Source organism: Equus quagga, chromosome 2 (assembly GCF_021613505.1).
Source record: "Equus quagga isolate Etosha38 chromosome 2, UCLA_HA_Equagga_1.0, whole genome shotgun sequence".
Taxonomy (NCBI): domain Eukaryota; kingdom Metazoa; phylum Chordata; class Mammalia; order Perissodactyla; family Equidae; genus Equus; species Equus quagga.
Genome location: NC_060268.1, coordinates 117,264,394 through 117,291,828, shown reverse-complemented (window position 1 = coordinate 117,291,828; position 27,435 = coordinate 117,264,394). Strand labels below are relative to the sequence as shown.

Below are 27,435 nucleotides of genomic sequence, written 5' to 3'. Positions count from 1 at the left end.
TTTTTCTCTACATTAAAATATAATTCCGTATCTATCTATCTACCCTCCTGTTTATCTTTCTATCTACCTATATATATATATGTTGTGTGTGTATAGACAGATATTTGTTTCCAGAAATAGATTGTTTGGCATACTCTCTAACCTGTTTTTGACTTAGTCATGTATCACGAGCCCCTTTCCATTGATAGTGTCTTAAAAATGAGAACCACATTTTAATTTTGCCTTTAGAAGTCTTGAAATTTGGCCTTTGTCCCCCTGAAATGTATTTACTATTCTCCCAGCTAGCTGAAGAACGTATTGGAAATATAAGAACTGTTCGAGCTTTTGGGAAAGAAATGACTGAAATAGAGACGTACACCAACAAGGTGGACCATGTGATGCAGTTAGCAAGGAAAGAGGCATTTGCTCGGGCTGGCTTCTTTGGAGCAGTAAGTAGATCATTTTCGAAAGAGTAAAAAGGGTAAATGTTATGATTGGGAGAGATTTTTATTCTGGGACACTTGCCATAAATAGGAAATAATTCTGTTCTATTTCAAGACTGGGAATTACCTCCCGTAAAATATTTTTGTGAACCAGGTGGAAACAAATAAATGTAATTAAAGAAAAGGCAATGGGTGGTGAGATCAAAACAGTATGGTATCAGGCACTGATTCCAGACCACTCGCCTCAGCTTCACCTGGGAGCTGGTTAGACAGGCTGATTCTCAGCTGTACTCCAGACCTGCTGACCTGGGACCTTGGTGTGGGGCCCGCAATCTGAGTTTTAACAGGCCCTCCAGGACATTCTGCTGCGGGGTGAGTGAGACCCACTCAGGGTTAACTGGAATACTCAGTGTATTTCAAGAAGGAAGTATAAAAAAAATTGATCACAATGAACTCAAATAGGACACTGAATTAGAAAACCACAATGAGGGCAAATTTGTAATATGTTCAAACTGGAAAGAGCTTTAGAGGTGATTCAGTAATGGCCATGATTATTGAATGGCCATAGGTAAATTGTGTGTGTATTTTTTTAGTTTAAATGAATTGAATAAAAATTTTTTAAAAAAAAGAAAAAATTAAAACATGGCCACCAATGCATAGGAACCACAGACATTTTTTCTCTGAAAGGGGCTGGAAGGCAGCAAGCATTCAGAGATTGTCAGACTTCTCTCCAAAAACAATGTCAGTGACCTCAGAGTTTAGGTAATAATTTTTACTTCCTGATTTTTGAAACTGGGATATCTATAGGTGCTTGTTTCACATGGGTTTTAGTTATCATTTACAAAGTATTTTTAAGAAAAAAGAAATTATAAAATGTCCAAAAATAAGTAAATAAAGAAGCTTCGGGAAGTTGCAGGCTTCTCATGATGGCCTGTAGGCTAATCATAGATGCTAAGTACAGACAAGAATATGCAAATCACTAAAGGGAAGTCTTCAAGGCCAGAGGCCTTTCTGGTACTTCCAATTAGGGAAAGCAACAGAATGGAATTCCCGAGACTTGAGCCATTCATGCAAATTAGTCCGTGTAACTTCCAGGACACTGAATTTAAATCAGAAACCATTTGATAAATGTTTACTCCCTTTCATAGAAAGAGGAGATTTAGGAAAGAAAGAAGTCATCTGTAGTGTAGCACAGACACAACCTGACTTCTCTTGAATGGGAGGCTAAGAGCCTGTTATCCCAGATATTCTTGGATTATATCAGATGACCATAGGTTCAGCCAATGGGTTAGTCATATGATGAATTCCATAATCACCTTGTAACTGACACAGGCTTTCCTTTCTCCCTGGAAGCCAGTTTATTGCCGAAGTTAAATGAACTGTCACTTTCAAAATAATAATAGTAATAATAATAATAATGGCCATGATTTAACAGATAAGGAAACAAAGGCCCAGAGAAGGCAGCACTTACCAGAGACCATGCACCTAACAAAGGTCAAGGCAGATCAGAGATACAAGACTTTAACTTCTCAGTCTAGTCTTTGCTCAGTGCATCACATTAGAATATATAAACACATATACCAGAGATGTATTCGTTTCCTCCAGTTAGAGAAGGAATCCTTAATATTATTCTTCTCCTTTGCAAACTGAGTAGATTGAGTAAAATAGGAATCTGATGTGTGACTTAGCTTCTAGGTTTTCGTGTTGATGAGATTATTTCCTCCAATATTGCACTATTTCAAAAGTATTTTTTATTTGAAATTCAGATTAAAACTTAATATTTTGGAAAAATCTTGCTGTGATAGTTAAATGCAAAAAGGAAATTATAGGCCATTGGTAATGCATTTTGCATTTTGGGTCTTTCGTTCCCACCTAACTTCTGTGTTTTCTTTGTTTGACAGACTGGACTCTCAGGGAACCTAATTGTGCTTGCTGTCCTGTACAAAGGAGGGCTGCTGATGGGCAGTGCCCATATGACAGTGGGTGAACTCTCTTCCTTCCTGATGTATGCTTTCTGGGTTGGAGTAAGCATTGGAGGTATATAATTTAAATAGACTTGGGGAGTTACAAATTAAAAATAAGTTTATAATTTCTGAAATAAAAACTTAACTTTCCCATTACTCCACCTCTCATCAGTTAACTTCAACTGAAAAAAACATTTCCTAGAATGTTATTCCAACCTGACTTTGAAAGAAAAGATGATGAAGGCATGAGTGTGATCCCCCTGCATGGGTGAGCAGTTTCTTGGTGGGAAGGAGGACTGTTGCAGGCCTCTTGTGGCTTGCTGAGCCCAGGGTCATCCTGGAGCAGTATTTTTCAGCCTGCCTGTTAAGGCAGGTTGTTCACTTGGGTGCTAGAACGGAGGCAGGGCAGAGGAAGGATGGTGCTGAGCAGGTGCATACAGGAAACCCACAGTCTCATGGTGGTGAGAGTTCCATCATCGACAGATCACTGGGGAATGAAAGTCCCTAGTACAAAGTGAACCATGTTCAAAACTAGTGAAGAATCAAGAAGTGTTCCTTATCAAGTTCATGAAATAGAGTTGCTTGCTTTTGTCAAGAATCTCTCAGAGTTCAGCTTTTATTGTCCATTCCTGGGTGAAGGGAAGCAGGGTCCGTGGAGGCAAGGCTGTGTGAAGTGTGTGAAGTTTTCTTTTCTGTATCTTTCCATGGCCCAGCCAACAAGGGGCAAATGATTTCCTGCTTTTTGTTTTCCTTCCCTTTGAAAACTGAGATGCAAAGGTTAGATAAACAGGTTGAGGGCTGATGAATGGAGGAACTCAGGGATCCCAGAGTGTCATCGCAACCCAAGATTTTTATTTTCAGAGTTTTGTGTCTACTGGTTAAAGGCACAGTCATTTCCTTAGACATCTGCAGGCAAAGGAGGATATTTTCTGGACTGAGATTTCCAGAAGCCCCTAAAAATAGCACTGAAGTTCTGCTGGCTGGTCTTGAAGACAAACCTGATTAGGATATTTTGGGGTACTGAGTGATTTGGGAAGTGAGAAGGTCAGTTCAGAAGGACCCCGTGATGACAGTATTGCTCTTTTCTCTCTATCCCCTGGGTTGAGCCTGCTGGGCTCTGGGTCCCCCACCCACGTGGTCATGTTCCTTTAAGTCTTCTGTCCCACCTCAGGGGCATTTGCCTGCTGCCACTTCAGTTCGTGGCCTCTGTTCACATTCTATGCTTGACCACAGCCGGCTTTCCTCCCTGGCCTCCCCTAATCTTGTGACTTGATCTTTCTTAGTCCCTTGTCTCTCCCTTTTTTCCGTACTACTTGACCTGATAGAAGCTATCTCTGCCCTACATTTTTTTCTGACAAGTTCACAACTGTGTCTTGTACAGAAATAGGTTGGAAACATAGTTCTAGTCCCCTGGTTAGAGAAGGTGCTGCTGATGCTTTGTGTGCAAGATTTTGGGGTAATTTGACTTTCTTACGCATAGGCTCTTGCACAACTCTAGCCACCTGTCTTTACAATACCTGCCGTCTGGTGATGGAGGGAGGAGTACCAGTGTGGGTAGATCTGTAGGGACCGTTACTGCCACAGTTTACAGCACCACATTTACAACCTCCGCGGGTACCTGAGGCTCTGGGAATTTATGTCAACAAGTTGAGTAGGATTTTAGATGCTGCTGTGAAGCTCACTGTTTAAAGTAATTCTGTAATGAATCTGCAAGCAAGAAATCCTATTTTATTTATGAAATAAATAAGAATTTTTATAGGTTGGTTTCTGCTTAGAACAGCATACTGAAAAAACCCCAATTTCTACATACATTCTCTGCTGAGAGAGAGTCAGAAGTGCTGTTTGAAGAAAAGCATGCTTGTTTACTTTGTACCGGAGAATGCTCTTACATCTTCCTGTTGAACCCCAATGTCTTTTTTCTTATTTACTTTTTTATTGAGGTAAAATTCACATAACATAAAATTAACCATTTTAAAGTTAGCGATTCAGTGGTATTTAGTACATTTACAGTGTTATGCAACCACCACTTCTATTTATTTTCATTATCCCAAAAGAAAACCCTGTAATCATTAAGCAGTCTGTCCCCATTAACCCTTCCTCCCTTAACCCCTAGCAACCACAACTTGCTTTCTGTCTCTATGTATTTACTTATTCCAGATATTTCATATAAATGGAACCATATAACATATGGCCCTTGCATGTTTGGCTTCCTTCGTCTAGCATAATGTTTTCAAAGTTCACCCACATTGTAGCATGAATCTGTACTTTATTCCTTTTTATCACTGAATAATATTCCATTGTATAAATAGATCACATTTTGTTTATCCAGGGCCATTTTGTTTTTGTTTTTCAGAGTCTAAATGGTTTACTATGTTGAACTACCTCCAGTTCTTTCCCATCCCTTCACTTCTTTCTTTTTTTAAATTAATGGACTTTTTTTTTAAGAGAAATTTTAGGCTCACAATACAATTGAGCAGAAAGCACAGATTTCCCACATACCCCATGCCCCTACACAAGCACAGCCTCCCCCACTGTCAACATCCCCCACCACAGTGGTGCATTTGTTACAGTCGATGAACCTACGTTAATACACTGTTATCACCCAGAGTCCATAGTCCACATTAGGTCTCACTCTAGTGTTGTACGTGCTGTGGGTTTAGACAAATGTATAATGACATGTATCCACCATTACAGTGTCATACAAAAGAGTTTCACTGGCCTAAAAGTCCTCTGTGCCCTGCTCATTCATTCCTCCCTGCCCCTAACCCCTGGCAACCCATGATCTTTTTTATTGTCTCCATAGTTTTGCCTTTTCCAGGAGGTCATATAGTGGGGATCATACAGTAGCTAACCTTTCAAATTGGTTTCTTCCATTTAGTAATATGCATTTAAGGTTCCTCCATGTCAATTCATGGCTTGATAGCTCATTTCTTTTTGGTGCTGGTATTCCATTGTCTGATGTACCAGTTTATTTATCCATTCACCTACCGAAGGACATTTTGGTTGCTTCCAAGTTTTGAAAATTATGAATAAAGCTGCTGTAAACATCCATATTCAGGTTTTTGTCTGAACATATATTTTCAACTCCTTTGGATAAACACAAAGGAGCAAGATTGCTGGATCATATGGTAAGAGTATGTTTAGTTTTGTAAGAAACTGCCAAACTGTCCTCCAAAGTGGCTGTACCATTTTGCATTCCCACCAGCAATGAATGAGGGTTCCTGTTGCTCCACATCCTTGCCAACATTTGGTGTTTTCAGAGTTTTGGGTTTTCATTGTTCTAAGTGTGAAGTGATATCTTGTTGTTTTAATTTGCAATTCCCTAATGACATTTGGTGCAGAGCATCTTTTCATATGCTATTTGCCATCTGTATATCTCCCTTGGTGAGGTGTGTGTTCAGATATTTTACCCATTTTGTAATCAAAATGTTTTCTTATTGTTGTTTTAAGAGGTTTTTGTATATTTTAGAGACTAGTCCCTTATCATATATGTCTTTTGTAAATATTTTCTCCCAATCTGTGCCTTGTCTTCTCGTTCTCTTGACAGTGTCTTTTGCAGAGCAGAAGTTTTTAATTTTAATGAAGTCTAACATAAATTTTTTCTCTCATGGATCATGTTTTTGTTATTATATCTAAAAAGTCATTGCTGAACCCAAGGTCATTTAGGTTTTCTCCTATGTTATCTTCTAGGAGTTTTATAGTTTTGTGTTTTGCATTTAGGTGTATGATTAATTTTGAGTTAATTTTTGAGAGGGGTGTAAGGTCTGTGTCTAGATCCCTTTTTGTGCGTGTGGCCCTCCAGTTCTTCCAGCACCATTTGTTGAGAAGACTGTCCTTTCTCCACTGTGTTGTTTTTGCTCCTTTGTCAAAGATCAGTTGACTATATTTATATGGGTCTATTTCTGCCCAATGCATTTTTAATTCAATCTGAATGTTTCAGTCCACTGTATCTTACACAAATATCCATGAATATATGCACAAACATTTCTTAGAAAGAATATTTGAATTGCATTTTTTCAGCTTCCTTACTGAATGAAAGTGTTACAAGTGTGTGTTCTGGCAGTTGACACGATCCAGGGTACTTGGAGTTTTTTTGTGTGTGTGTGAGGAAGATTCGTTCTGAGCTAACATCTGTTGCCAATCCTCCTCTCTTTTTGCTTGAGGAAGATTAGCCCTGAGCTAACATCTGTGCCAGTCATCCTCTACTTTGTATGTGGGAGGCCTCCATGGCATGGCTGGTGAGTGGAGTAGGTCTGCACCAGGGATCCGAACCCACAAACCCAGGCCACCGAAGTGGAGCACAGAGAACTTTAACCACTTGGCCACGGGGCCGGCCCCAGAGTTTTTTTTAAGTCATAAGTTAAATCACAGTTCAAAGGTGACTTTAAAAAGAGATTGTTGGAATGTTTAACATTACCAAATTCCTTTTCAGTTTCTGGCATAATGAAAGTTGTATTTGTTGAGTGCCTGAAAGGGAGGTTTGATTTTGTGGATATGAATTTAAAATGAATATTGGGATATTTTATATTCCTTTAAAGTATGGAATAGGCATTATATTTTATTTATATTGCCGTGTTTTTGACTAGGTTGACTTTCTCTGTAACACTGTGATTTTAATTCAGTGGTTGATTAGTATGACTATATGTGTTTGTAAATTCCCTGATCAAACATTAAATCTTTATTAGAATGCAATGAATTTGGAGGAGGAGAAGCTGAAGGAAATCAAGGGTATGAGACAGAGGGAATTATGAATATGGGTTCCCAGGTGGCTGCCTCAAATCCTTTTTTGGAAATAACAGATTTTATATTAAAAGCCAGTTATTATTACTGTTCCCAGAGGGATGGGAGCAGCAGATAGCAGTTTCCTGGTACCGGTGATGGATGTGTTTGTGGCTTTGCTTCTGGTCCTCAGGTCTGAGCTCTTTCTACTCGGAACTGATGAAAGGATTGGGTGCTGGGGGACGTCTTTGGGAGCTCCTTGAGAGAGAACCTGAGCTTCCTTTTAATGGTAGGTGTGAAATGGGTTTTTTCTTCTTTGCTGGGATTAAACAAATGTGGCTTTGGACAGTTGGACCAGCTCCCTGCCCTTCCTGTGAAGGACAAGCATGACAAGAATGTCGTCCCTGCCACATGGCAGGGACAGGGTCATCAGAAGGGCAGGCAGTGAGAGAGGAAGGAAGCTTCCACGTGCTGTTGCAGGGCCCAAGGCTGGCCCTGGAAGTGTCTACAAGGCTGACTACACCGTGTGCTGTCCACTGTTTACCACCCTACAGGTGATTTGTTACCATCGACAACAGGATGGAAGGGAATGCAGTCCATGGGTGCAAATAGGAAGGGCCTAGCCAGTCCACCAGATTTGTCATCCATAGTGATTTTGATGTTTTGCAGGGATGGGGTGGGGGTGGCAGGAGGAAAGAAAGAGGGATCATACATATGAAAGCCTCCAAGTTTCTTCGCTTTTGGAGGTAGGGTGGGAGATGCTGGTATTAATTAGCTAGAGCTGTCTCCTTTATCAACTGCTTCCCTGAAAGCCAGTACTTGGGAGCTGTGTGGCCTGGGCCAATGAACGTGGGCTCAGGAGAAGTGGCTGAGAGCAGTGACTACTTACAGCCACTCACTGACTCCTAGGACTTGTCGGTCAACTAAGGTCAATAAGTGAACACCCAGTATTCTCCAGTATGATAAGCTGGAGGAAGTAAGCCCAACTGAGGGAGATTGAGTAGCTTCTCCCTAGTCAGCAGCAAGGTAACATGAGGACAGAACAGACCTCTGACCCCCTCTAGCTCCGTGGTGGTTGTGCAACACCCAGCTGTTTATCATCATTCTCTCGGGACTTTATTTAGAGTAGATAAGATAAATCCTGGACCAAGGGAAGTACAGAGGTAGTGGCACAGGGAGAAGGTGGTTGGGTTGGAAGCCCAGCGACTCCAAGGGTGGAAGCTGCCTGCACTGCTCATTAGCTCAGGCAGGTTGTTGTCTCTGAGCCTCAGTGTCCTGTCAGTAAAACTGGGACAGTCATTTCTACCTCTCAGGGCTGCGAGAATCAAACAAGACCCCCTACGTACAGTGCCTTGTATGTAGTAGGGGCAGGGCAGGCCCCAGTAAGCCTTAGGCGGAGGCCTCTTCCTGATTTGCCCAGTAAAGAGCTTGTGCTCCAGGACCAGCTGTGATGGGGCCATCATCTATGGTCAGACAAGTAGGAGAACTGAGTTTGGTTGGGAGTTTGATCTTTGCCTTAAGTAATTAGTGTTCTGTTTCATGTTTCAGAGGGGGTCATTTTAAATGAGAAGAACTTCCAGGGCGCTTTGGAGTTTAAGAATGTGCACTTCATCTATCCGGCTCGCCCAGAGGTACCCATATTCCAGGATTTCAGCCTTTCTATCCCATCTGGGTCCGTCACAGCGCTGGTTGGCCCAAGTGGTTCTGGCAAATCAACAGTCATTTCCCTCCTGCTGAGGCTGTACGACCCCATTTCTGGTGAGTGGTTTACCACATGGTAGGTAGGGAGGGCTCTCCTCGGCCCTTTTACTCCTGTGTCCTGGGAGAGGATCTTATTAGGCCAAGACCTTGTAATGTGAGAGTTCTGAATGCCCAAGGGTTTGTTCCCAGTGAGGAAATCCCTTAAACAGAGATGTCGCCATTAGGGGTATGCCGGCTCATCCGGAAGCCCTGTCGTCAGGCATTTTGTATATTTCGTGTCTGACCTCTTCAAGTGCAGAGTGACTTCCTGCATTTTGCCATTCATTCACCATGCCAGTGTTTCCTTCTGATGCCCCCCTCCTGGGAAGGGGTGGAGGAGGCTGCTCAGCAGCTACAAGAAGGTGCCTCATGTGGCGTAAGTCCCCCTCTGTGCCCACTACTGAGCTGGTGCAGGGCCCTGAGGGGCTCCCTGGAAGGCCTCTGCCTGCTTCTGCCCCTGAACTGCTCGGGGGGTTAGTGTGCAAACGGGTAATTTGGCAGTCAGTGATTCACTTCTGTGTGACTGCTCCATTGAAGCTATTTTGAGGTAAGAGAGATTTTCTTAATGGATTTTTCTCATTTTGCTTTTTATTTTATTTTTAATTGGATTATAGCATTTTTTTAGAGCAAAGAACACATTATTTTACCTCTTTTTTAAACTCCTTATCTTTTTTACTGAGAAATAATTTAAATATAACATTATCTTAGTTTCAGGTATACAACATAATGATTCGATATTTGCAGATATTGAGAAACGTTCACCACAGTATGTCACGTTAACATCCATCACCACACATAGTTACAAAGTTTATATCCTTGTTTATATCAGAGCCTGGAGTAGATATTCCATATGTATTGATTTAATTTTGGATTGAGAAAACAATGATGTTTCTCAGAAAGAAAACAACTGTTAGCAAAAATCAGATCATGAATTTAAAAAGAATATGTCTTGTGGTCTTTGTACCTGTGCTTTTTGGTTAAAACAATACAAGAGCTGGTTATGTGCTAGATAATTATTTGACTTGCAGGTCCTCAACCACGGAATAACCAGTTGTGTTAAAATGGGTGTTACTATACTGTTTGACTCCAGAGTCACTGTCTTGGTTCACTCTCTACTTGCTAGAAAATTCTGAGTGTAGAAAAATCCCAGTGAGAGGGATGCAAATCAGGTCCCAATATTGAGTCTGTAGCTTCTTCATCACAGTGAATACATCAAGGAGGAAAGAAATGACACACCAAGTCCTGTCTGTGTAGCCTGTAGGGCACTTGCACCTTTAAGTCAAAGACCTCAAGTTTTTGCCAGTTTATGAAAATGTACAACTGGCTTGTATAATTCCACACTGCTAATTGAGAAGAAATGGCATTTCTTATGTTAGTCACTTGTCATCGTCACCAAGCATTACTGAGTTCCCTCAGTGTGTAGAACTAATTCTGTTAGCTAAGGTCACAGTTATATCTGGTCATTTAAAAGCTCTGCCACACTATCAATCAGATTCTTGGTTACAGGTAACAGATTCTCCTCCACCTAAGTTTACGCAGGAAGGGATATTTTAATGAGTAATAAAAGACCTCAGAAATCACTGGCAGGGTTAAACTTCCAGGACACTTCCCAGAACTTCACTGCAGAATGATGCTAACATGATCAGGAAGCTGCTGAATTAGGCAGCCACTGTCATGGGTGCCATTTTCAGAACTGTGCCAACTCTGCCGGTGTTTGTGCCAGCAAGTGGACACCTCACAGCTTGCCCCTCTCCCACCTAACTTTCTGCTGACCAAAGCTCTGCACAGGCGCATCTTCTTGTGGAGCCTGAGTCACTCCAGGGAAGCTCTCCGTAACCCCTGTGGGAAGAGGGGCTGCGTGGGTGAACTAGAGGGCTGGTTAGCTCACCACTGCAGGGAGAGTGGACTGATGGTCCAGAAAGTCCCTTTTAGCTCTGAAATTCTGTGAAATGTGTTGGTTTTAGATTCTGTTTGGAGATTTTGAGTATACTTTTATTCTTTAAAAAACTGAGTCTGGAGGATCTTCCCACCAGATCCTCTCTTTGTTTACATTAGTCATCAGCCCCATGACACTCAGTGCCTCTTTACTTTCCTCTCTCCAAGGAACTGTCAGTCTCGATGGCCATGATATCCGTGAGCTAAATCCAGTCTGGCTGAGATCCAAGATTGGGACAGTGAGTCAGGTAGGAGGAGAGTGCTCCATTTCCGTGTTACATTTTCTTTTAAAATTGCTTTTGTCATTTGTTTTGTTCTTGGTCTTGAACCTCTCAAAAGAGAAGGAATGGAAGTTTTCTAGATGTATTAAACTAATCTCACATGGTGAGTTGTTTAGGTGTGTAAATAGTACTGTTTCCTGAAGACCTTAAACACTTTAACCAGGTGAAGCATTGACTTTTTATCAAAAGCTGGAGACCGACATCGCTTTGTAATGCAGGTAGTCTAGAGGACGGGGAGAAAATGATATAACTTGTTAGCTTGTAATGACTCTTCCCTGGTTCCCATTGTCATTACCAGCCACAGTCTACTGTTTTACAAAATAGGTTTCAGGGACAAGCAAGCAAAGACTATGACAGGAGCCAGAGTCTCCTTGCAAAGAAGTTGCAGATTTCAAGGCAGAATGTCAATGTAATATGGTCACTTTGATGAGGCTGTTTTCAAAATAAGACCATTTGGAGCAGGGAAATTTTAACACAGCTGTTAATATTTTTATTACCAGGCTATGTGCACAGCAGACAAACCTGAACTCCCCTCATTTCTGAGCCTCTCCCTCTAATTAGCTTCCCCTCAGACGTAATTCTCTCCCAGATTCCACTGGGTGAGGGGCCAGCAGGGCAGTGATGGGGGTTGCTTGGTAGTGTAAGGATATCAGTGGTGCACATTATATAGGGATGGAGAAAAGAAGCTGGAAGTTTATTTGCTTTTTAGGACCATTTCACAGGGTTCTGTCAGATATCATGTTCGCATCTGGTTTGTGTCTATTTCAAAAAGTAATGGATAGACAAAACAGGTTAGCAAACACTTAATTATAAAATTAAAGATAAAGGGAAGGAAAACATTAAAAATAAATATAATTTCGTCATTTGAACCACAAACTCACAACACAAGATGGAATAATTTGTGACAACAACAACTTAGAAGGAGAAGAAGAAAGGGATGGAATTGGCTTAGACTAAGGAAATAAGAAGCTATCAAAAAATAGACTATCTCATCTACAAGATTTTTTTATACGGATGTCATGGTAACCACTAAATCAGAACAGAGACACAATGATAAATCAAGAGAAAATTGAGAAGACTATCATTGACAACTACTAAACTGAATTGGTAGTTCAAAATAGAGGGGACGAGAAACAAAGGAAATCAGAACAACCGGAAAACAAATGATAAAATGGCAGCATTAAGCCCTCAGACATCAATAATCACTCTAAACGTAAATGGATTGAATTCTCCAATCAAAATAGACAGAGTGGTGGGATGGATTAAAAAACAAGATCTGGGGCCAGCCCAGTGGCGCAGCAGTTAAGTTTTCACATTCTGCTTTGGCGGCCCGGGGTTCACCGGTTCAGATTCCGGGTGCGGACCCACACACTGCTTGTCAAGCCATGCTCAGGTGGCATCCCACATATAAAGTAGAGGAATATGGGCACAGATGTTAGCTCAGGGCCAATCTTCCTCAGCAAAAAGAGGAGGATTAGCAGCAGATGTTAGCTTAGGGCTAATCTTCCTAAAAAAAAGAAAAAGAAAAAAAAACAAGACCCAACACTATACTGCCTCCAGGAAACACATCTCAGCACTAAAGACAAGCACAGGCTCCAAGTGAAGGGAGGGAAGATGGATACTCCAAGCTAATGGGAAACAAAACAAAGCAGGTGATGCCATACTTATATTAGACAAAGCAGACTTCAAGATAAAAAAGGCAGTGAGAGACAAAGAAAGGCAGCATATAAGGATAAAATGGACACTCCACCAAGAGGACATAACACTTATGAATATATATATATACCTAACACAGGAGCACCAAAATATATAAAGCAACTATTAACAAACCTAAAAGGAGATATTAACAACAACACAATAATAGTAGGGAACCTTAACACTCCACTTACATCAATGGATAAATCATCCAGACAGAAAGTCAGCAAGGAAATAGTGGCATTAAATGGAAAACTTAGACCAGATGGGCTTAATAGATATACGTAGAACACTCCATCCAAAAATACCAGAATACACATTCTTCTCAAGTGCACATGGAACATTCTCAAGGATAGACCATATGTTAGGAAACAAGGCAAGCTTCAATAAATTTAAGAAGATTGAAATCATATCAAGCACCTTTTCTGACCATAATGCTATGAAACTAGAAATCAACTACAAGAAAAAATCTGGGAAAGTGACAAATATGTGGAGACTAAACAACATGCTACTGAACAACTAATGGATCATTGAAGAAATTAAAGGAGAAATAAAAAAATATCTGGAGACAAATGAAAATGAAAATACATAATACAACTCATATAGGATGCAGCAAAAGCTGCCCTAAGAGGGAAATTCATAGCAATACAGGCCCACCTTAACAAACAAGAAAAATCTCAAATAGCAGTCTTAAACTATACCTAACAGAATTAGAAAAAGAAGAACAAACAGAGCCCAAAGTCAGCAGAAGGAGGGAAATAATAAAAATCAGAGCATAAATAAATGAAGTTGAAACTAAGAAAAACAGTACAAAGGATAAGTGAAACAAACAGGTGGTTCTTTGAGAAGATAAACAAAATTGACAAGCTCTTAGCCAGACTCGCTAAGAAAAAAGAGAGAGAGCTCACATAAATAAAATTAGAAATGAAGGAAGAGAAATTAACAATGCATACTCAGAAATACAAAGGATTAAATGAGAATACTATGAAAAACTATATGCCCACAAATTGGACAATCCAAAAGAAATGGATAAATTCTTAGACTCATACAACCTCCCAAAACTGAATCAAGAATAGAGAATCTGAATAGACCAATCAATGTAAAGAGATTGAAACAGTAATCAAAAACCTCCCAAAAAGTAAAAGTCCAGGACCAGATGGCTTCTCTGGAGAATTCTACCAAACATTCAAAGAAGATTTAATACCTGTCCTTCTCAAACTGTTCCAAAAAGTTGAAGACGACTGAACAATTCCTAACACTTTTTTTTGTTTTTGAAGATCAGCCGTGAGCTAACATCTGCTGCCAATTCTCCTCTTTTTGCTGAGGAAGACTGGCTCTGAGCTAACATCCATGCCCATCTTCCTCTACTTTATATGTGGGATGCCTGCCACATCATGGCTTGCCAAGTGGTGGCATGTCCCCACCCGGAATCCAAACCGGTGAACCCCGGGCCACCAAAGCAGAACATGCGCACTTAACCGCTGCACCACCGGGCTGGCCCCCTTCCTAACACATTTTATAAGGCCAACGCACTGTGATCCAAAAGCCAGACAAGAACAAAACAAAGAAGAAAAATTACAGGCTAACATCGCTCATGAACATAGATGCAAAAATCCCCAACAAAACATTGGCAAACCAAATACTGCAATACATTAAAAAGATCACACATCATGATTAGGTGGGATTTATGCCAGGGATGCAGGGATGAGTCAACATCTGCAAATCAATCAGTGTGATACACCACATTAACAAAATGATGAATAAAAACCACATGATAATCTCCATAGATGCAGAGAAAGCATTTGACAAGATCCAACACCCATTTTTTTTATAAAAACTCTTAATAAAATGAGGATAGGAGGAAAGTATCTCAACATAATAAAGGCCATATATGACAAACCCACAGCCAACATCGTACTCAACAGGGAAAAATAGAAAGCCATCCCTCTGAGAACAGGAACAAGACAAGGGTGCCCACTTTCACCTCTACTATTCGACATAGTACTGGAGGTTTTGGCCAGAGCAATTAGGCAAGAAAAAGAAATAAAAGAAATCCAGACAGGCAATGAAGAAGTGAAATGCTTGCTGTTTTCAGACAACATGATTTTATATATAGAAAACCCTAAAGAATCCATCAGAAAACTATTAGAAATAACCAGCAACTACAGCAAAGTTGCAGAGTACAATATCAACTTAGAAAAATCAGTGGCATTTCTATACTCTAATAACAAACTAACAGAAAGAGAAGTCAAGAATACAAAGCCATTTACAGTCACAACAAAAAGAATAAAATATCTAGGAATAAATTTAACCAAGGAGGTGAAAGAGCTATACAATGAAAACTTTAAGACATTATTGAAAGAAATTGATGATGACATAAAGAAATGGAAGGATACTCCATGCACATGGATCAGAAGGATAAATATCATTAAAATGTCCACAGTACCTAAAGCAATCTGCAGATTCAGTGCAATCCCCATCAGAATCCCAGTGACATTCTTCATGGAAATAGAATAAAGAATCCTAAAATTCTTATGAGGCAAGAAAAGACTCTGAATAGCTAAAGCAATCCTGAGGAAAAAGAACAAAGCTGGAAGGCATCACAATCCCTGACTTCAAAACATACTACAAAGCTATAGTAATCAAAACAGCATGGTACTGGTACAGAAACAGACACACAGATCAATGGAACAGAACTGAAAGCCCAGAAATAAAACCACACATCTATGGACAGCTAATCTTCAACAGAGGAGCTAAGAACATACAAAGGAGAAAGGAAAGTCTCTTCAAGAAGTGGTGTTGGGAAAACTGGACAACCACATGCAAAAGAATGAAAGTAGACCGTTATCTTTCACCATTCACAAAAAAGACTTGAAGTTAAGACCTGAAACCATAAAACTCTTCGAAGAAAATATAGGCAGTACACTCTTTGACATCAGTCTTAGAAGGATCTTTTTGAATACCGTGTCTACTCTGGCAAGGCAAACAAAAGCAAAAATGAACAAATGGGATTTCATCAGACTAAAGAGCTTCTGCAAGGCAAAGGAAACCAGGATTAAAACAAAAATACAACCCACCAACTGGGAGAAAATATTTGCAAATAATATATACAACAAGGGGTTAATCTCCAAAATATATAAAGAACTCACATGACTCAACAACAACAAAAACAACCCAATCAAAAAATGGTCAGAAGATATTGACATTTTTCCAACAAAGATATACAGATGGCCAATAGACACTTGAAAAGATATTCAACATCACTAATCATCAAGGAAATACAAATGAAAACTACAGTAAGATGTCACCTTACACCTGTTAGAATGGCTATAATCACCAAGACAAAAAATAGCAAATGTTGGAGAGGATGTGGAGGACAGGGAACCCTCAAACACTGCTGGTGGGAATGCAGACTGATGCAGCCACTATGGAAAACAGTATGGAGATTCCTCAAAAAAGTACAAATTGAAATACCATATGAGCCAGCTATCTCACTACTGGGTATTTATCCAAAGAACTTGAAATCAACAATTCAAAGAGACTTATGCACCCCTATGTTTATTGCAGCATTATTCACAAAAGCCAAGACAAGGAAGCAACTCAAGTGCCCATCGACTGATGATTGGATAAAGAAGATGTGGTATAAATATACAATGGAATACTACTCAGCCATAAAAAAGACAAAATCGTCCCGTTCACAACAACATGGTTGGAGCTTGAGGGTATCACGTTAAGTGAAATAAGCCAGACAGAGAAAGACAGACACCATATGATTTCACTCATATGTGGAAGATAAACTAACACACGGATAAAGAGAAAAGATTAGTGGTTACCAGCAGGGAAGGGAGCTGGGGGTGGGCATAAGGGATAGAGGGGCACATTTATATGGTGACTGACAAATAATAATGTACAACTGAAATTTCACAACGTTATAAACTATTATGACTGCAATTTAAAAAAAAGAAAGTAATGGATAGAGATGGATTCCCCCTCGTCCTTAGTGGGAGGCAGGCAGGTGGAAAATGCAGATGGGCTCGGGTCTTCCAGTGCCTCTCAATTCCTCAGGGAGGGAACTGGCATTACAAAGTGCCTACTGTGCGCCAGGTGCTGTGTGGGTACCTGCTATGGGATCTTGTGTTCTGTAGTGTGGTGGGAACTACAGATTAGGAAATCAATCCTGTTCATGGTAAAATATGAATTTTTTAAAAGTCAGCTTAGTGAATTAATGGAGAATGAGGAATTAGAACCAAGAAAATGGTGTATGTTTTTTGGGAGCCGTTTAATAGTTTCTTAGATGTAAGAATGATACTAAGCTCCACTATATTTATTAGACGTGTTTGAAGTCTGTTTTGGAGTTTGTGATAAATATGTTTTATTTCCAATTTGTAGGAACCAATTTTGTTTTCTTGCTCAATTGCTGAGAACATCGCTTATGGTGCACATGACCCCTCTCTGGTGACTGCTGAGCAGGTAGAGAAAGTGGCTGATGCAGCCAACGCAGCTGCTTTCATCCAGAATTTCCCTCAGGGTTTCCACACTGTGGTCGGAGAAAAGGGTGTGCTCCTTTCAGGTACCTTTTTGTTACTATTTTGTAGCAAAAACTGTCTGTTCCAAAGAACTCTCCAAACATTTCATATGGCAGTATTAGTTTCTAGTTAGTCTCTTGTCTCTAGAGTCTATGAAATTAGCCTTCCCAGTTTCTAAAATCCCTTTTGTATGTGGACAGCTCCCAAGTTTTCTTCACTTTCCACCCCAAAGGTGTTCCCAAATTCCCACTGAGTGTCCCATTGAGTCGTACTCAGCCACAGCAGCTTTTTTCTCATCTGAGAAAAGATGTGTTTTGTAACTCTAGATTGTCAAGAATTGTAGAAAATGAGGCAGATGCAGGGTGGCAGCATGATTTGTCCAGGGAGGCAAGGACTGTGATTCAGGAACAGACCTGAGATTGAAAGAGTTCTTTATCCCCCACTTTGACTTTCCATTTTAGACCAGGGGTGGGCAAACTTTTCCTATAAAGGGCCAGAGAGTATTTTAGGTTTTATGGGCTACACAAGGTCTCTATCACATATTGTTTGTTGTTGTTTTTTTAACAACCCCTTCAAGGTATAAGCAGCACTCTTAGCTTGAGGGCCATGACAAACGGCCTGGTCCAGAGCAGCCCATGGTGTGGTTTGCCGTGCCCCCTACTAGATGAATGGAGGACCCACAGCAGAGGCACAGTCGCTGTTCCCTGTGACATCAGAGCACATCTAATGTGTTGTAGTGTGTTATGGGTGCTGCATGTTCAGGAGGGAAAGAGAAAACTTATTTTGTATTGCTTTAGAGTCCAGAGGTGGGACCAATGAGCAGAACTTAAAGGGGAATAAATTTTTGGTTAAATACAGATATTTTTTTCATTACAAATGTTGAAACATGCTCTCTTCCACGATGAGCTCTGTGTCGCTGGAAGTGTCTGAGCAGAGGATGTCAGAGCGAAGGCTGACAGGCTGGACTAGAGCAATAGTCCTTTCCAACTCTAAACTTTTTGCTTGAAGTTAGACCACAGAAAATTTAACACAAAAATATTTGAGGTTTATTGTGTATCATTTTTTTTAAACTGTAGGCACTAGGTGAGAAGATGCTTTTGGTAGATTTGGAAAGTTGCAGGAGTAGAATCACACATTGCTGTGTAAAGGTGAACTGCTACCGCATCTCGGAAACGTGTCCTCGGGCAGAGGACCAGCTGATGCTGCCCATGCCAAAGTCCCTGAGCACTGAGGCGAGGGGCTGGGAGCCACTGTACTCTGTCCCACCTTCCCCCTTGGAACAGATTCCACGTGTCCTTCCCTCCACCAGGATTCTCATCCTCCTTTGCAGAGTGAAATAACCAAAGTTTCCATCCACATGCTGTCTAGCACAGATGCCCAGTGCACCATTGGCCCCAGGGACTCCTCAGAGCTGACCAGAGCCCTTGGCTGGCTGCTCTGCCCACCCCCCTCAGAGCACTCAGGCTCCCCCAGCGCTCTGGGAACTTCCGAGAGAAAGGACCTCCCTGCTTCCTTGCTGTGAGCACACTGTTGCATGTTTGAGGACAGCTTTTAGCAGCACCACACTTTTCAGCTGTAAATGAGGAACTTCTTTTAAGGTGTTTTTTAAAAAATTGTATTCCTTTTTCTCCCTAAAGCCCCCTGGTACATAGTTGTATATTCTTAGTTGAGGGTCCTTCTAGTTGTGGCATGTGGGACGCCGCCTCAGCGTGGCCTGATGAGCGGTGCCATATCCACGCCCAGGATCCGAACTGGCGAAACCCTGGGCCGCCACAGCGGAGCGCGCGAACTTAACCACTCGGCCACGGGGCCGGCCCCAGGAACTTCTTTTTAGATGAAATAATATAATATCTAGCAATTACCATTAATAAGTATGTCCAGCCAATAAAATCAACCAAAAAGCAGTGTTTTCATCACCAAAAATGGAATTGAGTTTTCTGAAAGTAAATAAGTTGGGAGGAGCGAGTCCGGAGTACTGCTGAGACTTTAGCAGTTTCAAGTCAGGAGTCGTGTTCCTGAGGAAGGTAGACAGGGGTGTGAGACAGAGGTGAGTCAGGGGGTTATCACAGACTTGCTGCTTACCTCTGTCTGTCCTGTCTACATTGCCCTCACTCTCACTCCCCAGTTTGCTCCCTTGCTTTTAGTAGAATTTGAGTTTTAAAAAGTGGGGGTTAGAGTGGCCTACTCTATTTGTTACCTCAGTTTCATGCATATACACAAACTACTCTACGTGCCAGTTGTTCCCTGGGACAGGGCAAGGAAGAGCATAAGGTGGGAGTGGAAGGTATCAAGAGCAGTGTTCTGAGGTCAAGCAGTAGAATCACAATCCCAGCGTCACTGGTGCCCTTTGCTCCCATCCATTTCACGTATGTTCAGAAACTTCTAAACATCTTGAGTGTTTGGTTTCCTTGCTACACTGGTTATTCTATTACGGGGGCGATATGTGTTGTGGTTAAAAACATAGCCCTTCACACTGTGTAGGGTCAGACCTCGGCTCTGCCACTTACCAACTGTGGGAGCTTGGACAGGTTACTTTGCATCTCAGCTTTTCATCTGTGTAAAGGGCATAGTTATAGCATCTACTTTACAGGATTTTGTTTGTTTGAGGAAGATTAGCCCTCAGCTAACTACTGCCAGTCCTCCTCTTTTTGCTGAGGAAGCCTGGCTCTGAGCTAACATCCGTGCCCATCTTCCTCTAGTTTGTACGTGGGACGCCTACCACAGCATGGCTGCTAAGCAGTGCCATGTCCGCACCCGGGATCCGAACCAGCGATCCCCGGGCTGCCGAGAAGCGGAACGTGCGAACTTAACCGCTGCGCCACCGGGCCGGCCCCTACTTTATAGGATTTTTTTAAAGATTAAATGTGATAATACGTGTCATGCATTTAGAAAATACCTGGTACGTAGAAACTCCTCAGTAAATGTTAGCTGTGATAATTGATGTTATTAATTTTGAGGTCAATGAGGAGACAGAATATTTAAAAAACAGGTTTCTGTTATACCATCTATCCCAGCTATGACTAACTGGAAGAAGCTACCTTCAGATTGCCACGTGGCTTGTCAGAAAAGCCTATTAACAAGAATTTTTGTTAAGGCTCTCAATTAAAAAAAATATTGTCATTGTCAGGTGGGCAGAAACAGCGGATTGCAATTGCTCGTGCTCTGCTTAAGGTAAGCCTGAGGCCAGTTGGCTGGCTTTTTCTCTTATTGTTTTTGATTAGGGTCCTTGTAATTTTAATTTACTATTTTTCTTCTTCTTCCTTTTTTTGGAGGGGGATGGTAGATATATGGGTGACACTTCTGGTGAAAGATGAGTTGAGAGTTGCATTAAGTGCATGTTGTCCAAATTTAACAAGTATTTCTTGGGTCTTAGGAGCCCAGCACTGTGCTAGGGTTGTGAGAGGAGAAAAGTTTAACACATGGACATCCCATCAAGAAGCATATAGTCTTAATCAGTGAAACAGTGATTATATCAAAGTATCAAAGCAATAAGTATGCTTACTTGTATAATTTGTAGTCAACTGCTAAACAGAATACTACAGACTTGAAATACTGACACAAGCCTCCTGAGGGGGAAAAGCCATTTCAGCTGAAACTCATAGACACTGGATTTTTTTAGGATTTGATGGGCTTCCCCTTTGTCATATAACTACTCTCAGATTTATAGGTGATTTTTTTAAAAACAGTTTTATTGAAGCAAAACTTACATACCATAAAATTCACCAGTTTTAAATGTACTTTTCAGTGACTTTCAGTAAATTTGCAGAGTTGTTCTTGACCATCACACAATCCAATTTTGGAATAATTCTATCACCCTAAAAAGATCCCTTGTACCCATTTGCAGTCTTTCCCCGTTCACACCCTGAGCCCACCACTGATCTACTTTCAAATGTCTGTCCAGATTTGCCCTTTCTGGACATTTCACATAAATGGAATCAGATAAGATGTGGCCTTTTGCATCTGGCCTTTTTCACTAGTGTGATGTCTGTGAGGTTCCTCCATGTTGAGGCCTATGTCAGTGCTTTTTCCTTTCTATTGCTGAGCAGTATTCCTTTGTATGGCTGCACCACAGTTTATTGTTCACCAGTTGATGAGCATTTGGGTTGTCTCCAGCCTGGGGCTATTGTGACTAGTGCTGCTCTGGGGGAATGACGTACAGGTTTTTGTGTTGACACGTGTTTCATTTCTTGTGGACAGATTCCTAGGCAAAGCTAGAATTTAATGTCTTATATACATCCACTTACTCTCATTTTTTCTCAGTTTTAAGTGATACTCCTAAATAAACTATAAGCAGGACCTTGAGAGTCTAGACTCTCTCTCACTCACTTTAGATCCCCACCTCACACTGTTAGTTGATTGGCCATCAGGATAAAACTACTATAAACAATATCCAGTTCAATGATTACTGTGATAATGGTTTAAAATCATCTCTAACTCTTCCATTTATGTGCTTATCTCAGACACTTACGAGTTTTTTTTCTTCTTTTATAGCAGCTTTATTGTGATATAATTCACATACTATATAATTCACTGACTTAAAGTGTACAATTCAGTGGGTTTTAGTGTGTTCAGAATTGGGCATCCATCACCATAATCAATTTTAGAACATTTTCATCACCCCAAAAAGAGACCGTATATCCTTTAGCAGTCATGCACACACCCTTCCTTATTTGCCCATTGACTCCAGCCCCACTAATCTACCCTCTGTCTCTATAGATGTGCCTATTATGAACATATATAAATAGAGGCACACAATATGTGGCATTTTGTGTCTGGCTTCTCTCACTTAGCAGAATGTTTTCAAGGTTCATCATGTTGTATCATGTATCAGTACTTCATTTCTTCTTATTACTGAGAGTTTGTGTTTTTCTAATAAAATTATGTTTTATTTTTAATGTTTTTCCTTCCTCAGAATCCCAAAATTCTTCTACTAGATGAAGCAACCAGGTGAGGATATCTTAATACTATGTGTAATTGTATTAAACCAAATTCTTCCTTTACAGAAAACGTATTATTCTATACTTCAAAGTGATACAGCTGAAAAATACCTTTTTCACCCTTACACTCTAAAGTGACCGAGTCTGAATAAATAATGACATCTAGGAGGCAGCGGATGGGCTGAGTCATGAGTTGAGGGTCCTAGTTCCAATCCAGACACATTTATGATGACTCCTTAATCACTCTAATCAGCAGCTGTGCAGAATGCTGTTCTACTTACGTGTCGGTAGTTCTTTGGAAATCAAGGGTCCTGTGCTTCTTTTTAATAGTATCTTTATAATATAAAATGTATATAGTAGACACAACATGTTGTGATTTTGATCACGTAAAAGTTCACTGTGACTGAAGGGCTACTGTATGTGTAACAGGAAATACATGAGTATACAGTATGCATGGCATTGACATCTTTGCTTTCTCACATGGGTTTTCCTGTTTAAGTGCACTGGATGCTGAAAATGAGTACCTTGTACAAGAAGCTCTAGATCGACTAATGGAAGGAAGAACAGTGTTAATTATTGCCCATCGTTTGTCTACCATCAAGAATGCTAATATGGTGGCTGTTCTTGACCAAGGAAAAATTACTGAATGTGGGAAACATGAAGAACTGCTTTCAAAACCTGATGGAATATACAGAAAATTAATGAACAAACAAAGTTTTATTTTAGCATAAAGAAGCAAGTCCTGGTAAACGGAATATGAAAGACTTTAAAGCGAAACAGCATTGCGGGAAAAAAACCTTAGAGACAGTATGAAATCTGTAAATCATACAAGTTATTTGAAATATGCCTGTTTTTTACAAAGTGTGTAAAATATTGTTTTGAGATGTATCTGTTCTCAAGACCTTTTTATTCAGAATTTTAATAATTGTAACTTTCTAAATGTCTACAGCACTGAAGTGATTTTCAGGTTTTGTACTTTCTTTTATCTTGGCACATTTTAATTAATATAGCATGGAACCTCATTTTTTTTTTACCTGCTGTTATAGACTGAAGCTATTGTCAAATGACAACTTTTAAAAGGGAATTATAAATAAAAAGCCTAATTATTTTAGGCCAGTTTGCCAATCACTGTGTAATTCTCTTGGTAGTATTCTACCTACTTGGGTCTGGTTTTACTAGCCAGTGTACCAGAAGAGGAAAACCTGACTTTTTTTTTCATCCTGCTAATCTCATGAGGCAAACCTCACTAGTATGTGAACAGAAATAGTTAACGTGACATGGCCAGAAGGGGGCATTTATATTCCCCATCTCCTGTGTCTTCAAAGGTGTGAAAGTTTAGGAAGGTGTTCCTCTGGGATGAGACTGTATCTGAAAGTGTGCAATTTTCAACATTTTGGCACATGAGAGATTGATGAGTTTTAAAAAGGGAAGAAGCCCCATCTTTTGAATAGGAAAACCACTATTTTCATTATTCACCTATTTGTTTCTATGAATACTTTGGGAAGCGAAGCATGAAATGCTAAGTATTATCAAAAAATGGTGGAAAAATGAATTTTACATTTAAGTTATCTAAAGGCATGTACTTTGAAAATTATCTTTAAAAATTTATAATTCTTAGCCAAATTTTGTAGCTTTTTATCAGGTAAATACTTTTGAAATTTCATTCAGTGAAGCTAAAATCCAAATAGTATAACTGTAATTTTCAACCTTAAAACATTTGAAGAAAGTTTAGAAGTTCTTGCTATTCTACAGAATATCAAGAAACCTTAAGAACTTGTCACTCTTCTGAAAAGAGGACAATAACACTTTTTCTTTTATTTATGGTTATAGTTTTATTCACCTAAATGTCTTAAAATTCCTAAAGTAATGCTGACAACCATTGGATTTGCCATATTTCATTTGTGCTGGTAACTTACTGTTGCCTCAAGAAAAAGTGCTTTTTCTACATTGATGATGCCAGAGCCTAAGAGGTAACCATGTTGATGTAATGAAAATGGAAGATTTCTCATGTACTAAGTATTCATTAGTTCCCTGATTGTACTGGAAAAAGAAACCACTATTCCATGATAAGCATGGAATATTTCATTCTACGTATGGGCACTTATTAATGAACAGAATGAATTCAGTGAATGAATGAACTCATTGTTCTTTGAATTGTAAACAGTACATCAATGACAATCATTTTAACAAGCTTTACTTGTATTCTTTATACAGTTTGCTATTATGGTGTGGTTCTCAGAAAGCAGGCAAAACACAATTACAAGGTTGGATCTGGGGGAAATCTCTTTGTGCCATAGAAGCATTTACAAAATTGGATTTGATCATTATGTTTTATTTTCTAATACAAGATGTTCAGTTGTGTCTTTAGGTAATATTTTATATAATGGATTAAAATTTATAATGAACTTCATCTGTGTCTGTCACTGCTGGTAAAACTTTTTACTACATTCAGTTTCTTACTAGAATTTGGCTATAGAGACTCAGGAATAAAGAAAAACATTACAAATATAACATTATAGAAATATTACATTATTATTATATATATATTATATTATATATATATTATACAAATATAACATCATTACAAATATAGAAAAGTAAGTAGTAATTATAAGTTCTGTGTCTTTCCTCCTTATCTAAGAGTGTTAATGCTCTTATTTGTTTGTTATTGATAAACATTGCATTTAGTTGCTTCAGTTCAGTAAATAAGTATCCCCTGCCCCACCATGGACAAGGAACTGTGCTGTGGTGTTGATGACAGATGAGTCAGGCGCAGTATCTGCCATCAAGGAGCTTCTAGTTTAGAAAGAAAGGTAAGGCAGATACAAATTAACTACAAGAAAATAGCTAAATATCACAGAGGTGTTGTTAATAACACTGTGTTTGCTACCACTTTTTTGTTTCCAGAGTGTTTCCATGTGTTGCCACGTTTGATACTTTGGCAATCCTATAATTTAAACAAATTCCTATCCCCATTTCACAGATGAGGAAAGCAGCATGGGGAAGTTGTAAGTTAATTCAACACTCATGCTGTATACCAGAAGATATTAGAGAAACAGCCAGGGGCTGGACGAGGGGGCCTTCTGAGCCATGCTGAAAGTCGGAGTTTTCATCCTACATGCGTGGAGAGCCATTGAAGGATATGTATGCTCATGTAAGCGATTTAGAAAATAAGCACAAAGGAAAATTTAAATCACCTGAAATCTACATGTGAAGATAAAATTTCACATTATGAGCTTAGCATTTTGTTGTCCACCTGCCCAGGCTCATCTCCATGTGCAAGGTCTCCTGACCTTGGACCTGACTAGTTCCCAGGAAATAATCCCAAGTTAAACCATTACAAGCCAAACTCTTCTAAGTGCAGTTTTATAAAGTGGGGCTGCATTTTGGGAAATCCACTGTATTCCATAACAATGCCAAAGCGTGGGGGCCATCCGCGTGGTCAAGCGGTTAAGTTCGTGTGCTCTGCTTTGGTGGCCCAGGGTTTCGCCGGTTCGGATCCCAGGCGCAGACATGGCACCGCTCATCAGGCCATGCTGAGGTGGCATCCCACACAGCACAACCAGAGGCACTCACAACTAGAATCTACAACTATGTACTGGGGGGCTTTGGGGAGAAGAAGAAGGGAAAAAAAAAAAAGAAATTGGCAACAGATGTTAGTACAGGTGCCACTCTTAAAAAAAAAATTGCCAAAGCTGTTAGAAAATAAATGAAAATAAATAGAAATGTTACAGGACATTAAGTACATTAATGAAAGAAGTACATGAAAACTACATTGTAAATGTTCCTTTGGGGGTGTTTTTCTACATGTTTTTTTACATCTGAGGCATAGTCGAGTTTTCCTGGCAATCTCCATTCATTCAACTGATTCCATAAACATTTACTGAGCATCTTCTATTTTGTTAGGTCCTGTGTTTGGTGCTGGCTGTGCCTCCCTCATGAAGCTAGGGCAGGGGTCAGTGAACTGCACCGGCGGTCTGTTTTCTATGGCCTGAAAGCTGAGGAGATGGTTTTTACTGTTTTAAGTGGTTAAAAAAAGTTAAATATTTCATAACACATGAAAGTTATATGAAATTCCAATTTCAGTGTCCATAAATAGAGTTTTATTGGAACACAGCGACGCTCACTCATGAGCAAGTGCAGCAGAGCCTGTACAGCGCGCAAGCTGGAGATTCTTACCCTCTGGCCCTTGACTGAAACAGTCTGCAGATCCCAGAACTAGTGAAAACAATACGCGTCCTTCAGTGCTTGAAGGGCTTTTAAACTACGCTGAAATTGAGAGTTACCTCAAAACATTCCATTGCCGTTAGATGAGAATTAGATGAATGCCTTGAAAGTGATTGGGCATGGGTAGTTTCCATGCTGAGTTCTTCATTGTTCCCTTGCCTACCCACTTTAGCAATATTGTAATGACTGTGTTGCTGAGAATGGAATTCTAACAGTTCTCCCACATCTGCAGGAAATAATTCTAGCTACTTTCCTAGTGTCAATTGCAGTGATTAGCCCCATGTAAATCAAAGTCTGGTCTTAATTGAAAAGGCTGTATTTTAGGAATGTTGTACAGAGGGAGGCATCTACAAGTTGAGCATCTCACACATATACATAGGTCTATACTTGTGAGGTATTTTTCTTTTTGATAAAACAAAAATGGACTTATATTGGATATACCACTTTTTAACCAACATTTTTTTGGTTTTTTTGGTGAGGAAGATTCACCCTGAGCTAACATCCATTGCCAATCCTCCTCTTTTTTTTTTTTTTCAGGAAGATTAGCCCTGAGCTAACTGCCACCAGTCCTCCTCTTTTTGCTGAGGAAGCCTGGCCCTGAGCTAACATCTGTGCCCATCTTCCTCTACTTTATATGTGGAATGCCTACCACAGCATGGCTTGTCAAGGGGTGCCATGTCCACACCCAGGATCCGAACCAGTGAACCCTGGGCTGTTGAAGCAGACCATGTGAACTTAACCGCTGCGCCATGGGGCCGGCCCCTCCTCTCTTTTTTCCTTGAGGAAGATTGGTCCTGAGCTAACATTTGTGCCAATCTTCCTCTATTTTTTTGTATGCAGTATACCTCCACAGTGTGGCTGGTGAGTGGAGTAGGTCCATACCTGGGATCTGAACCCTCAAACCCGTGCTGTGGAAGCAGAGCACGTGGAACTTTAACCACTCAGCCACCTGGCTGGGCCCTGGTCATGTGTAGTCTTTGATCTAGTGC

The 27,435-nt window shown here is 40.2% G+C and overlaps 1 protein-coding gene across 1 annotated transcript in view; it reads left to right on the top strand.

Annotated features, from left to right (window-relative positions):
• Nucleotides 1–24,629, top strand: part of ABCB10 (ATP binding cassette subfamily B member 10) — a 40,064-nt gene extending 15,435 nt beyond the window's left edge. The window contains exons 6-14 of the mRNA XM_046654242.1: nt 282–428; nt 2,324–2,459; nt 7,299–7,394; nt 8,654–8,863; nt 10,949–11,028; nt 17,146–17,326; nt 20,410–20,453; nt 22,195–22,229; nt 22,719–24,629. Of these exons, the coding sequence (XP_046510198.1) occupies nt 282–428; nt 2,324–2,459; nt 7,299–7,394; nt 8,654–8,863; nt 10,949–11,028; nt 17,146–17,326; nt 20,410–20,453; nt 22,195–22,229; nt 22,719–22,950 (1,161 nt within the window). The 3' untranslated portion in view covers nt 22,951–24,629. The remainder of the gene's footprint in view (nt 1–281; nt 429–2,323; nt 2,460–7,298; nt 7,395–8,653; nt 8,864–10,948; nt 11,029–17,145; nt 17,327–20,409; nt 20,454–22,194; nt 22,230–22,718) is intronic.
• The last annotated feature ends 2,806 nt before the right edge of the window (nt 24,630–27,435 follow it).